We start from the raw sequence: 15,093 nt of genomic DNA on the forward strand, positions 1-15,093 counted from the left end.
GTTGCTATAAGGAAGGCATACACCAAAAGTTGTATCACAAGAAAAAGGACAAGAACAAGACAGTATACCTCATTCTCAAAAAAAAAAAAAAAAAAAAGTGGAGGGGGGAACAAGAGACAAATAAGTGCTAGGAATACAGTGGTGGTTGACAGGGCCAAATCCTAGGCAGGTGCAGACTACAGTTAAAGGACACACAGAAAAGGGCCAGATAAGAAATGAATAGTTATTTCGAAAATAAACTGTAGAAGGAGAGGCGCCCGGATGGCTCAGTTGGTTAAGCATCCGACTTCGACCCAGGTCATGATCTTACAGTTTGTGGGTTAGAGCCCCACATCGGGCTCTGACAACTCAGAGCTTGGAGCCTGCTTCAGATTCTGTGTCTCTCTCTCTCTGCCCCTCCACCTCTTGCACTTTGTCTCTCTCAAAAATAAGTAAATAAACATTTAAAAATAAAGTAAACTGTAGAAGGAAAGAACACCGGACCTGGGAACATAAAGAACAGTGTACACAGAACCACCTTCTTCTCAATAACGCTGACCGCCTTGCTCAGATCCTATGTCTTCTATACATAAAGTGTCAATGCAGATGGGATCACTTGTTCTCCACTATTACCTGTACTACTTACTGGATTAAACTTTATTTGACATAGGTCCTAACTGTTCCTGTGTTCCTCTCCTCCCAACAAAACCAAAATTGTTTCCATTTTGAAAGTTTTGACTTAAAAAGACATAAGCACCCACCCTTGCAACTGCTGAGAAATGCTAAAACTGGGTTCAATTTCATGACATAACTGTCTATTGGTTTTGCCAGTCTACACTATTGGACCGTATGCATTATTCATGCACATTTCGACCAAAATAGCATTAAGAGGAAAACCTAGCAAGAAAGCCTTTCTTGAGCAACTGATCTCAACATGTTTTCTAAAAAAGGAAAATGAACAGACAGTAAGAAAACCAATATATTTTGAAGTTATAATACCCAAAAGGCAGGAATTTTGGTGAAACTTCTCAGACCAGTTCTAAAGAATAGCAGCCACAAATGTTTCAAGAGTAATTCCTTAGCATATTACAGATTCACAAAGTCAGGCACCCCGAACTGTCTCCCTTTCTTAGCAACTTTTTCATCCTCCTACCCCCCACTGCCATGAGCAGGTCTCATAGCTCCAACCAGAGTGTAAATTCCTCAAGAACAAATTGTATCTCTTACTACCACCTCACCCAGGCTCACTCCCGGGGATGGTCTGCCATCCCTCCTCTGCTACACAGAACCCAAAGTGGAACATGCAGCAGGCATTACTGATCCTCTTGTGCTTGTATCGAATACCAATATATTCTTAGGGAGGACAGAAATATCAGTGGCATTTGTTCAAAACTTGCACTCAACATTTAGAAAGGAACTCAGGGATTTAAGTAGACAGGGCAACCATGATCATACAGAGAGGAGCACAGTACAATGAAAGGGGCTATAAAGGAGTGTCAACCAGGGAGCACAAAAGAAGAGAGGATTAATTCTGCCAGGGGGAGTCAGGAAAGACTACTGGGCGGGGAAGTACTTGAGAGGTATTTGAGAGCTCGGGTAGGAGAACAGGGTAGCAATAAAGTAAAAGTGAAACAGAAAGGGTAGGAATATGAAAGAGGAACCACTCTCTTCTTCCTTAAAGTGGTTCTTTCTATGTATTTCTGTACTTTATTTGCTCACAGAATGGACTATGTTCTACAGAATCAGCTATGTGTTAGTTTCTTCTTCCATTTTTTTGCTTCAGTATGCACGAACGTTTAGCCGTATGCCAGGAGGTGGTCACTGACAGTAAGAGCAGCAATCTCACTCAATATAAACATTTCTTTTCTTACACACACACACACACACACACACACACACACACACACACACACACGCAAAGATGTAGCTCCTTTCAGATCATGTTACATAATAGAATTCAAATTGTGAAAAAGAAATCTGTTTGCTTTATGGAATTTTATGAAACCTTTAGTCACTGAGAATACTGAAAAAACAATTTATATGATCAAGAGATCCCATGGGGCTGGAAAAATTAGGCTATACTGTATGCTTGCATCAAGGTTTATCTCACCCACTGTACTAGATTTTCATTGATCCAGCTTATTGGCAAAAACCTAAAGGGACATATGGGAAAAGTAGCGAAGGGAAAACAGGAAGTCACATGGATTTCATGTCTAAACAAATAAAATTATCCTATTATTTTAAAGGAAGTAACACAAATTGTAAGCAAGCGACTTTTAAAAAGATTAAACATTTAGTCAAAGTAATTTACAAATATTTTGAGAAGAATTTTTAAAAATCTTTTCACATCTTTTAAATATTAGCTTGATTGGGGCGCCTGGGTGGCGCAGTCGGTTAAGCGTCCGACTTCAGCCAGGTCACGATCTCGCGGTCCGTGAGTTCGAGCCCCGCGTCAGGCTCTGGGCTGATGGCTCGGAGCCTGGAGCCTGTTTCCGATTCTGTGTCTCCCTCTCTCTCTGCCCCTCCCCCGTTCATGCTCTGTCTCTCTCTGTCCCAAAAATAAATAAAAAACGTTGAAAAAAAAAATAAAAAAAAAAAAATAAATAAATATTAGCTTGCTTTAATCTTTTACTGTTGAGACCCCTATTAAAAAAAGCTTGTTTTTTTTTTTAAATTTTTTCTTTTAATATTATTTTTGAGAGACAGAGAGAGTGCGAACGCGTGAGCAGGGGAGGGGAAGAGAGAGAGGGAGACACAGAATCTGAAGCAGGCTCCAGGCTCTTCGGCTTAGCTCACGATCTCACAGCTGTGAGATCCGGCCCCAGGTTGGGCTCCACAGTGGGTGTGGGGTCTGCTTAAGTATCTCTCCCTCTCTGCCACTCCCTACTCACGCTCAGACTCTCTCAAAAACACAGAAAACAAAAATAAATAAATAAAAATAAGCTTTATGTGTAATACAGGTTTGCATACTTTCTCTTGGTCTCATTTCACGCCACATCCAATAGCCTGCTGCCACTACTATGTTTGAGGGCTGGACGAAGCCCGTAAGGCTAGTGAGGGGAAGGGAACAAGAAGACAAGCCTGACTTGACAACACAGGCAGGATCTGGATCATGTCAAGAGCCTTGAAGGCCGGTTAAGGAGTCTGATTTTTATTCTCGGTGCAATGAGAAGCCACCACCGGATTCCAGGCAGGGGAATGCAATGACTTGACGTCTACAAAGTGCCACCGTGGGTGTGTGCACAGAGTGAACTCCAGGAAGGCAAGGCTGGAAGCATGGTAGGTAAGAGGCTAGACAAAATTGGGCATAGCGCAGGTGATGATAACGAGAGCTCAGAGTGCCAGACACTGTTTTAAGTATTTATCGTTATCTTATAACCCATCTGCAGATAAAGAAATGAGGCACAGAAAAGTGAAGTAACTTTCCAAAGGGCATAGGAATCGGTAGAGTGACAATTTATCAACAGCCTCTCGTCCCAGCACCTACCTTTTAACCCTACACGATAATAACAGAACATACATGGCTTTGAGGTATGATTTGAAGGTAGAATGGACAAGCTTTGGGCTGGGTTTCATGGATGTGTTACATGAATGTCACAAATCACTCCTAGGTTTCTGGCTTTGAGAGGAGAGAAGTGCTATGCACTAAAATGAGGCAAACCCCAGGAAGAGGATCTGGGAAAAAGATCAAAAATTCATTTTTTATTTATCCAGCTGACAGCTGAGTCTGAGTTAGAGATATAAATGTGGTAGTCAGAATAATGGTCCCCCAAACATGTCCACGTCCTAACCTGTGGCACCTGTGGATAGATTACCTGGTATGGTAAGAGGACTCTGCAGATGTGATTAAGGACCTTGAGATAGGTAGGTTACCCTGGATTATCTGGGCGGGCCCACTGTAATTCCTAAAGTCCTTTAATTTTTTTTTTTTTTTTAACGTTTATTTATTTTTGAGACAGAGAGAGACAGAGCATGAACGGGGGAGGGGCAGAGAGAGAGGGAGACACAGAATTGGAAGCAGGCTCCAGGCTCTGAGCCATCAGTCCAGAGCCCGACGCGGGGCTCGAACTCGCGGACCGTGAGATCGTGACTTGAGCTGAAGTCGGACGCTTAACCGACTGAGCCACCCAGGCGCCCCACCTAAAGTCCTTTAAAAAGTGAGGGAGAAAAGTCTGAGTCAGTGAGAGAGCTTGGAAGATGTCACACTGCTGGCTTTGAAGATAGAGGATGGGGTCTCAAGTCAAGGAATGCAGGTGGTCTCCAGAAACTAAAGAAGTCAGGGAAACAGATTCTTTCCCAGAGCCTCCAGAAGAAACACAGCCCTGCCAAGACCTCAACTTTGGAACTTCTGACATCCAGGACCATAAGAAAATAAATCTGCATTGTTCAAAGACATTTGTGGTAATCTGTCATAGCAGTCACAGGAAACTACTACAGAATGCTAAGTTAGTATTTAAACTGATGTGATATTGGGGGTGCCTGGGTGGCTCAGTCAGTTAAGTGTCCAACCTTCGGTTTTGGCTCAGGTCATGATCTCATGGTTTGTGAGATCGAGCCCCACATTGGGCACTGTAGTGATAGTGCAGAACATGCTTGGGATTCTTTCCCACTCTCTCTGTCCCTCCCCTGCTTGTGCTCTCTCTTAAAAAAATAAATAAAATTGGCGTGCCTGGGTGGCTCAATCAGTTGGGCGGGCGACTTCAGCTCAGGTCATGATCTCTCTGTCTGTGGATTCGAGCCCCATCAGGCTCTGTGCTGGCAGCTCAGAGTCTGAAGCCTGCTTCGGATTCTGTGTCTCCCTCTCTCTCTGCCCCTCCCCTGCTTGCTCTCTGTCTCTCTCTCTCTCTCTCTCTCTCAAATAATAAAGATTAAAAATAAATAAATAAATAAATAAATAAATAAATAAATAAAATGATGTGATATAAAAATGAAGGCAGAAGAAACAATAACAAAAGTTCTTGAGAAGGTACAAGGAGATGGGTACATGAATATATGATATGAGGAAGGGACGGCTTCAACTGAGGAGGAACATTTCTTCTCTTTAAAAAAAATTTTTTTTAATGTTCATTCATTTTTTTGAGAGACAAAGATGGAACGTGAGTGGGGGAGGGGCAGAGAGAGAGAGAGAGGGAGTCACAGAATCTGAAGCAGGCTCCAGGCTCTGAGCGGTCAGCACAGAGCCTGACATGAGGATTGAACCCATGAATCATGACCTGAGCCGAAGTAGGAAGCCCAACTGACTGAGCCACCCAGGCGCCCCTCTTCTTTTTTTTAACAGAAAGGAAGAATGAAGTGGGAGTGAAGGGTGAAGTGTGAAGACTATAGTGAGAAGATGAAGTCATTCCCAAAGGACGGCTTTTATACCTCAATGAATTATTTGGCGAGGTCATCAGCAACTCAAGACTTGAAGCTGGGGCTTCTGATTCTTAATTTTAATGCAGTTCTACACTGCAAATGATTTGCAAGATTTCTAGCAGGAAACAGTAAGAGTGGCCACAGAAAGGCTACTGTTGAGGCAAGGGTAACAAAACTCAGGTGAGTCCTTTAGGGCAGGAAGGAGCAAAGGCATGGCACCTGCCCTCTCCTTCATTTCTACAGCCCTGGTGCCACATGCTGACTGACCAAGGCACCTGCACTCAGCCTCAGGGTCCTTCTCAACACAGCCAACCTTAAAGCAGCAGGTATTGCAAACCAATCTGAATTGGTACTCGAGATGCGATGTACTTGCCAATCCTCACCTAGGGACTACAGTTCTTTTTATCTCCTCGTCCCAGAGAAGACTGATTTTGGAGAGTGTTTTGAGTGTTAAAATATGTCTGAGAAGCAGAAACATGACAGTAGCTGCCAAATGTCTATCAAGTAGACAATAATCAAGAAAACAGTGGTGAATCATGTCACGGACTTTTATACAACCTTTAAAAAGAATGAGCTAGAATTGTACTACTGATGGGAAAAATTTCCAAGTTATGTCGTTACATGACAACACAGATCCAGGGGCATGTGGGTGGCTCAGTTAAGCGTCTGACTCCTGATTTCAGCTCAGGTCATGATCTCAGGGTTCATGAGATCCAACCCTGATTCAGGCTCCAAGCTATCAGCAGATTCCAAGCTATCAGATTCTTTGGATTCCCCTCTCTCCCTGCCCCTCCCCAACTTGTGCACGCTCTCTCTCTCCTTCCCTCCCTCTCAAAATAAACATTAAAAAAAAGAACAAAAATGCAACTCCAGAACAATGATACAGCTACTTCCATTCCTGATTAAAAACAAAACAAAACAAAACAAAGCTGTATGTAAACATACGCATACACATGGGAATGCTTTAAAAAGGCCTGGAAGAGAATATATCAGGCTATAAGAACTTCCAAGGAAGACTGTACATTAGGATAAGGGACGAAGGGAAAATTTCACTGAGTAACGCACACACTTTCATATTATTACAATTTTTTTCATGAACATTAAATTTTTTCTCTCTTAAAAAAAACATAAAAGATGAGCAGCTGTGGCACAAAAACAGGCACTGGAACAGAATAGAGAACCCAGAAATGGACGCACAAACGTATGGCCAATTCATCTTTGACAAAGCAGGAAAAAATATCCAATGAAATAAAGAGAGTCTCTTAAGCAAGTGGCGCTGGGAAAACTGGAGACATGTAGAAGAATGAACCTGTACCACTTTCTTACACCATACAGAAAAATAAACTCAAAATGGATGAAAGACCTAAATATAAGACAGGAAGCCATCAAAATCCGCGAGGAGAAAAGCAGGCAAAAACCTCTTTGATCTTGGCTGTAGCAACATCTTACTCAACACATTTCCGGAGGCAAGGGAAACAAAACCAAGAGTTAACTATTGGGACCTCATCAAAATAAAAAGCTTCTACACAGCGAAGGAAAAACCAGCAAAACTAAAAGGCAACTGACAGAATGGAAGAAGATATTTGCAAACGACTTATCAGATAAAGGGTTAGTATCCAAAATCTATGAAGAGCTTATCAAACTCAACACCCAAAAAACAAATAATCCAATGAAGAAATGGGCAAAAGACATGAATAGACACTTCTCCAAAGAAGACATCCAGATGGCCAACTGACACATGAAAAAATGCTCAACATCACTCATCATCAGGGAAATACAAATCAAAACCACAATGAGATACCACCTTTCACCTGTCAGAATGGCTAACATTAACAACTCAGGCAACAACAGATGGTGGCGAGGATGAGGAGAAAGAGGATCTTTTTTGCACTGCTGGTGGGAATGCAAGCTGGTGCAGCCACTCTGGACAATAGTATGGAGGTTACTCAAAAAATTAAAATAGAACTACCCTCTGACCCAGCAATTACACTGCTAGGTGTTTAGCCAAGGGACACAGGTATGCTGTTTTGAAGGGACACATGCACCCCAATGTTTACAGCAGCATTATCAACAATAGCCAAAGTATGGAAAGAGCCCGAATGTCCATCACTGGATGGTGGATAAAAAAGATGTGGTACATACATATACAATGAAGTATTACTAGGCAATCAAAAAGAATGAAATCTTGCCATTTGCAACTACGTGGATGGAACTAGAGGGTATTATGATAAGTGAAATTAGTCAGAGAAAGACAAATTTCATTTGACTTCACTCATAGGACTTTAAGATACAAAACACATGAACATAAAGGAAGGGAAACAAAGATATAAAAACGGAGGCCGACAAAAACATAAGAGACTCTTAAATATGGAGAACAAACAGAGGGTTACTGGAGGGGGTGTGGGAGGGGGGATGGGCTAAATGGATAAGGGGCATTAAGGAATCTACTCCTGAAATCACTGTTGCACCATATGCTAACTTGGATGTAAATTAAAAAAAAGAAAAAGAAAAAGAAAAAAAAAGAAATAATGATAGCCTGGGGGAGCGGGGTGGGGGAAAGATGAGCAACTCAAGTGTCTGGGCTCTTTTATATTCAGATCTTTTTGCACTTAATCCTATGATCCCTCTAGTGACTTTCTCTTTTGGATGTCCCCAAACGGAAGGAATATAGGAGATAACACTACTGGACTTGGCCCAGGGTAGGTGTGAAAAAATCCTGGCAGGCTCCGATGTCATTCCCGCCCCCCACCCCCCACTTCCCTCAGTTGTGTTAAATACTTCCTTTGCCTCATCACTTATCTCACTGCCTTCAAATCCTAGCTTCACTTTCTCTTCCCAATGAGTCACTCCTTTCACAAATGCCTTATCCAAATGACAACATCATCATCAGTATCATCTTTTCTACTCCATAATCTGGCTATTAAAATTACTTTTCCCATTCTTTTGATTATATCACACTTCCCACAATAACGAATCTGTTTACCTTACATAACAAATCTCTTCTCTGTAAGCCTAGCAACAACCATTTTCCCTGTCCTATATGATCACACTGTTGTCTTTCATTTCCTCAACCCAATCTTCTTTCATTCCCATTTCTCTTACTTCTCACTGCACTTCCTTTAATCTCCTACTGTGAATGTGACCCTTTCACTCCCTGTTCACGGAGGTCTCCCGCTTTCACGGTCAAGTTCTACGAGACCAGTAATTGCGTATGTCCACCTATTCTGTAATAACTTGATGTCCTCAAATAAGAGTTAGTTTCAGCCTCACTCGTCTGCAGCCACTCCTCCAAGCACCCCACCTCAAAAATTCTAAAGCAAATTCCTCAAAGGTCCTAACTACTTCGTGGGACATCCCCTCCCAAGTCAGTCCCACCTCCCCACACGTCTCCTTTTTTGGAGCACCTTGGACATGACAGGCATGGTCCTAAACACAGTTTACACACAGGAACTCATTTAATCCTGACTCAGCCTGATGAAATGGATACTGTAGTTATCCCCATTTTAAATATGTGTGAACAGAGAACTAGAGGTCACAGAACTTGCCCAAGGTCACACAGCCAGCTGGTGTAAGAAGCAGGATTCCAATTTAGGCTGTGGGGTCCCTGCTCATTTTGGCGTGTATTTCTGAGGCACAACTAAGCACTTCTTTTCTCTGCTCCAGCCACACTGCCATTTCCCCTCTTTGGCACGCAGCATACTGGACCGCAACCACCATACTCATCTCTGTCCTTTAAGGATTCAGAGTACTCTCTGATGACAGAAACTGTCCCTTGCTCTACCCTTAAACATACAATAGCACCCTGAAGTAGGAGGTATTTAATGGTCACTGAACAAATTCTTGAGTTTTCACAGCACTCCCTCTCCATCCACATTGGTGGACTCAGTCCCAACTCGCAGCCTCCTGCCTCAGTACCCCCACACCAAAGAGAAACTGTGTGGGGAGCTGTGGTGCTACATGTCCTCTGCTCTCTCCAGGACACTGCAGGTGACATCTCTAAGAAGACGTTCAGGTGGTGGGCTTCAAACCACCCACAACACAGGTGGCAAGATTCTAGACTTACCTGATAGTGCATCATAGAACTCGTCTTCGCTGAGGATGCTGTGGGGTGGCGAGCCTTCAACCAGAGATTGCTCTAATTCATGGTGTTCAGTGGCCAGAGTCTCCAGTGCTTCTGACAAAATTTTGTTTTTTTCTTGCTCCTGTTCCAATTTAAAATTCCTCACCTGCAAGAAAACAGATACACAAAAAAAGACTTCAGTGACAGGAGACATACGCTTATTCAAAGGGATGTAAAATTTATTTGCTTTTGATCCAGTTCCATCACAACATCAGAAATGAAAACAGTTGTTATATGCATGCACGGATGAATGAGCACAATTACTAAACTAATTCTGTTCTTCCTGTGGGGCCTTTTCTCACAACAGCTCTAGCTAATGAAAATAGATTAAGACTAGCAAATTTGGCTCAAATGATCAAGATTCTAGTATAAGAACGTGAGCCAATTTAGAAGTCAGATAAAATTTTAAAAAGACAGAGTATCTCTCTCTGACATTAATCATGAAATTAAGCCCATTTTGACTAAAATAATTAAAACCATTCTAAATATTAAAATGTATACCACATCAAAGTATAAGATACAATCCTCGAGTTTACTTCTGAAAGAGCTGGAGTATCAAATGAAAGGAAATGAGTGGCCACATAATGACATTTTAACTTCCATTTTTCAATTCCATATTTTGGTTATGGTTCTCTATTTTACCTTGAATTTAGTACACTAACAACAACAAAAAGATTATTAAAAAAGGTAATGCCTGGTTTCATTTTTCATCTTTTAATGAGATCATCCATTCTTCCTAATTCAAGAGCATCTCAACCTTTGCAGTTAACTAATACCCTCTGAAATTTAAGTAAGCTGATCCTCCTGTAAAATAGCAGGTGCTAGATTTGGTGTGGACAGTTTCACCTGTCTTGATATTGGAACTCTAGAAATCACAACTATTCCGCAATCTCCCCCAACTTCTATTCCAAAGGGTCTGCCATTACCCACTGTGCAATCGCAGAAGTCTCGTGTTCTTTAACTGCCTTGCCTGAAAATTAGATTATTAGACAACAGTGGAAACTTCTATCAGTAGTCTCCAAACTTGTGTGTGTGTGTGTGTGTGTGTGTGTGTGTGTTTTAACTTGGGCAGAGCAGAACCCATCTCAGAAATAACCCCAACACAGGAAATAGAGGTTTTCCAAAGCTGCACTGGGTGACACTGGTACACTCAGGAGCGCTATGGCTTTCTTTGGCTTCCATCCAAAGTGGGGGCTGTTCCAACAGTTTGAAAAGCACCGGATGGGGGTACTCTACAACCTCCTCCAGGTCCGAAGTTCTGGCTCTGGGTCTTGGGAGCCACAGAACCCTCTCCGCTGCTCTCTGAATTACTCTCTGCTGAATCTCACCCTTTCACCTCCTGACACCCACTTGCACGCTCCCTTCCCTTTGGTTCTGACTCCAGAGTCCTTTGTAGCCCTGAGTCCCTGACAGCCACATAATCAGGTTCAACAAGTGAAGAGTGACAGAACTTAAAAACACAGCTTTACTGAAATGCTAAGTTCATAACCGAAATGGAGTAAAGCTTTCATTATCTTGGGAATAGTTCCAGTCTTCAGGCACCTAAGTGTTTATCATTACGGTAATGAGATTATTATTATAGCTGTGATCATGAAATAAAAATAGCAATAAATGATAAATGTGCAAAGATGTGAAAAACTGAAAAAAATACTTATATAATTTTCAAGAAATTGCAAAATACTTGTAAATATCCCTATAATCTGGATTTTACCTCCAGAGGAAATACTATTATGGCTGGAGTCAACTTAAAAATGAAACGGGAGCTCCTGCGTGGCTCAGTCAGTTAAGCATCTGACTCTTGATCTGGCTCAGGTCATGATCTTGAGGTTCTGAGATCAAGCCCCGTGTTGGGCTCTGTGCTGGGCCTGAAGCCTGCTTAAGATTCTCTCCCCCTCTGCCCCTCCCCTATGTGCACTCTCTCTCCCTCAAAATAAACCTAAAACAAAAAAATCCAACCATTTCTTGGGTTAGACAATTCATTTATCTGTAAACAAGGACTACAAAATTGAGCATAATGTCCAAAATGATCCTCTCTTCAAATGGAAAAGATCTTTCAGCATTGTTGTATGTGTAGATTCCAAAAATACCTCTGAAGAGGAATCAAGCTCCTTCACCCCTGCCCATCCATTCCCTTTAGCTTTACCTTTCTTTTTGGCTTTTCAAACATCAAAATGCAAATACGCTGTTGACACTGAACCTTTCAACATATGAATCAACTAAACTTAGTAACTCAACTAACCCTTCTAGTTACAAATATGTTAGTTTTATACCTACATTCATCTAGATTTTAGAATAGTGGCAAAATAAATGATCGAGGCCCCCAAATATAGTGTTCCCTCAACAGAATCTTATTCAAACTCCAATTTATCCTTAACCATCTGAAATATGCATCCCTTCATTTCTGCTATTTGGACACATGCTTTCAGTTGCTCTTACCAGCAGGGAAAGGGGTGGGAAGCACAAGCAGGAGAAGAGGCCCGCACCACTACTCCTGCTCTTACCTTGATGACCTGGCTGCACGTGTACCTGCTTCAAGAGTAACAGGATCTTCCGCACTGAAGGAAGAAACCTCACTCTAAAATTGCACACAAGACCGCAAGTTCTTTCATCATGTACACTGACCGCACCCGAGAGCAGATCTACACCAGTGAAGAGCTCTTTATTGCTTTAGAGAGGCATCTAAGAATATACTTCACGGCCATCCATACCTTTCAGCCTATTAGAAAGATCACTGGAATGATGTAATTCCAATCTCGGGCCTTCAGAAACACCAGGGGACAAGCCGGCATTTAAAAATTAGTGCAAAACTACTGATAAAGGTATGCAGAGTGGAAGTTCATGATCAGTGAAGTCCAGCATATGGGTTTATAATCACATTAGAACATTTCTAGAATATGGTGATTTTTTTCAAATTAAATATAAAAGTGAAATACAAAATTTATACCCTCAGCCCTATAACTTTCCCATAACAAAAATTAACACATCACAATGTGAACATAAAGATCAGACTTTATTAGGAATAATTTAAGGACTGAACCATCACACACTTAATAAGAAACATATATATGCTCCACGTCCGTATCACTTTAGACTAACGCAAATACAAGCCTTTCCACTAGTCTTCTCAAACCACAGCAACACAATCTATTGTCTTACTCTCTTTCATGCTGGCATGTGAAATTTCACAATGAACACTTCCAAAGTGTTCTTCACACCAACAGTAAACAGATGCCGGCTAAAGAATCAAGAGTTTTAAAAAGTTACGTGCTACCCAGTGCACACACATTTTATCTACTCTCGTTCTACAAAGTGCCTTGTTACTCACCCACGTTCCACAGAGGTTAAGTCAGGCAGAGACAATAATTAAATCTGGCAAAGGCATACTAAGTGGGGAGTAAGTGATGAATATTCACAGAATACTGTGTCCAATTATCCAATTACAGGTTAGGTGAAATTCTGGCCTTGATCAATCTGGTAAGCTACCTTCAACTGGCCACACTCTCATCAGCTAAACAGCATTAGCCTTATTTCTTATTATTGGATGTGTGGCTACAACACAGAATGTATTAGCTTAACTCTGAAGCCCTAGATCTTCGATTTTAAAACATCTAATTTTATCTCTCAGATAAAGAATTACATTGACCTTTATTTTGTGGTTATAGAACCAACACTATACTAACTTCAAGGCTTTTTTAAAGATACGTACTTTAGGCGACTCCCCACAATGGCCACATAGCTGTTAAAGTGAGTCTGCTCCTTTACAGCTGGTAAGGGCTCTTCTCCTCCAAGTCTACCGAGTTGTTTTGGTAGCAGAGGATGGAGATCTTTCACGTGAATGACCCTCAGCATTACTTCTGAATCCATAGCCAGGCCGAATCACACCCTCACCTCCAGGGTACAAGAAAATTCAGGTTTGATCCCACATCTAAAGCGCAATCAAGTGTAAAAATATATCCTCATGACCATATAGTACATACTTTGTTTTATAGATTTACAAAGCACCTTTACACACATTTAATTTTTTTTTTTAAGTTTTTTTTTAACGTTTATTTATTATTGAGAGACAGAGACAGAGCATGGGCACGGGAGGGGTAGAGACAGGGGGAGTCACAGAATCCGAAGCAGGCTCTAGGCTCCTCACTGGCAGCACAGAGTCCGACACGGGGCTCGAACCCACAAACCGCGAGATGGTGACCTGAGCCGAAGTCGGACGCTTAACCGACTGAGCCAGCCAGGTGCCCCCTTTACACACACATTTTCAAGTTTTCATGGACTCTAATGCCCTTCTTCCATGCCATTCCATCACTGCTTTTCAAGGGTAATGCACTTCCTTATGTTCCTGAAGACCTTTTTTGTTTTTCGGTCTTTCCTACCACTAAAAAAAAGACACTTATTTAAAAACAAACGTGCCTTAGTGACCAAAGGAGACCTGACAGGAGAACAGGGAGATGAGGCGGGTTCTGCAAGGCAGTTGTGGTGGGGGAGGAGAGATGGCTTAAAGCTTGCAGATGGCTGGGAGAACTCTGGCTTTGATGCTGAGATGGGAAGCTTTTGGAGAGTTCTGAAGCAGAGGAGTAACATCATCTGATTTCCATTTGCATACAGTCTCTCTGGCCAACAAGGAGTCAGGGGGAGGTCAAGAGTCCAATCAGAAAGATCCCTTAAAGGGTTGCTGCAACAGTCAGGGTAAGATGAGATGGGCAAGAGCAATGAAGAGAGCAGAGAAGTAGTCATAGCCTGAATACACTTTGTAGGAAGGCCTAAATGACTTGCTGATAGACTGCCTATGGGATATGAAAGAAAAGAGAAATCAAAACTCCACAGTTTGGCCTAAGCTAAAGACAGAGCCATCATTACCTAAACCGGGGAAGACTGCAGAGGGAGCAGAGACCATCAGGAACTCTGTTTCGTACATGGTTAAGTCTGAGATGCTGTCAGATAGCCAAGTGCAGGGGTCAAGTAGACAATTCGGTATCAAATCTGGTGTTCAGGGAAGAGGTCCAGGCTGGATAGAGAATTCTGAGAGTCATTTGCAAATAGATTGTATTTTAAGCTATGAGAGTAGAAACAATCACTAAAGGAGAAAGTGAGGTATAAACAGGAAGACATCCAAGGACTTTTCTTCTGATAGGATATGAGAAAGAACCAGCACAGAAAACAAAACAAAAAAAAAAAAAAAGAGAGAGAGGAAGAGAGACAGAAGGAAAAGTAGGAGTGTGTGGTGTCCTGTAAGCTTCGGAGAAGTACTTCAAAGAGGAGTTAAGTGATAAACTATGTCAAACACCAATGCTAAATAACATGGGAACGAGGAAAAGCCCTCTGTATTTGGTGAGGAGATCACTGGTGAATTTGTCACAGGCATTTGCAGTGGAGCACTGAGAGAGTACTAAAGCAAAGATCTGAGTGGAGTGGGTCAAGAAAAATGAGAGAAGGAAACAGAGAGAGTACAGCCCAAAATTTTGCCAAAAAGGGAAGGAGACAACTAGGGCAATTGCTGGAAGGGGCTATGAGAGTCAATAATGCTTTACTACGGAAAACACATTTTGAGAGAGCACATGTGCACATATGAGTGGGGGAAGGGCAGAGTAAGAGAGGGAGAGAGAATCCCAAGCAGGCTCACACTGTCAGCACAGAGCCCA

At 42.0% G+C, this 15,093-nt stretch overlaps 1 protein-coding gene across 8 annotated transcripts in view; it reads right to left on the bottom strand.

Annotated features, from left to right (window-relative positions):
• Positions 1 to 15,093, bottom strand: part of OSBPL1A (oxysterol binding protein like 1A) — a 277,900-nt gene that overhangs the window by 97,081 nt on the left and 165,726 nt on the right. For all 8 annotated transcript variants that reach the window (XM_086682632.1, XM_025931211.2, XM_086682634.1 and 5 more), the window contains one exon: positions 9,398 to 9,560. In XM_086682632.1, the coding sequence (XP_086538758.1) occupies positions 9,398 to 9,560 (163 nt within the window). The remainder of the gene's footprint in view (positions 1 to 9,397; positions 9,561 to 15,093) is intronic.

Source organism: Puma concolor, chromosome D3, assembly GCF_028749965.1.
Source record: "Puma concolor isolate L17-30 chromosome D3, mPumCon1.1.hap2, whole genome shotgun sequence".
NCBI classification, from domain to species: domain Eukaryota; kingdom Metazoa; phylum Chordata; class Mammalia; order Carnivora; family Felidae; genus Puma; species Puma concolor.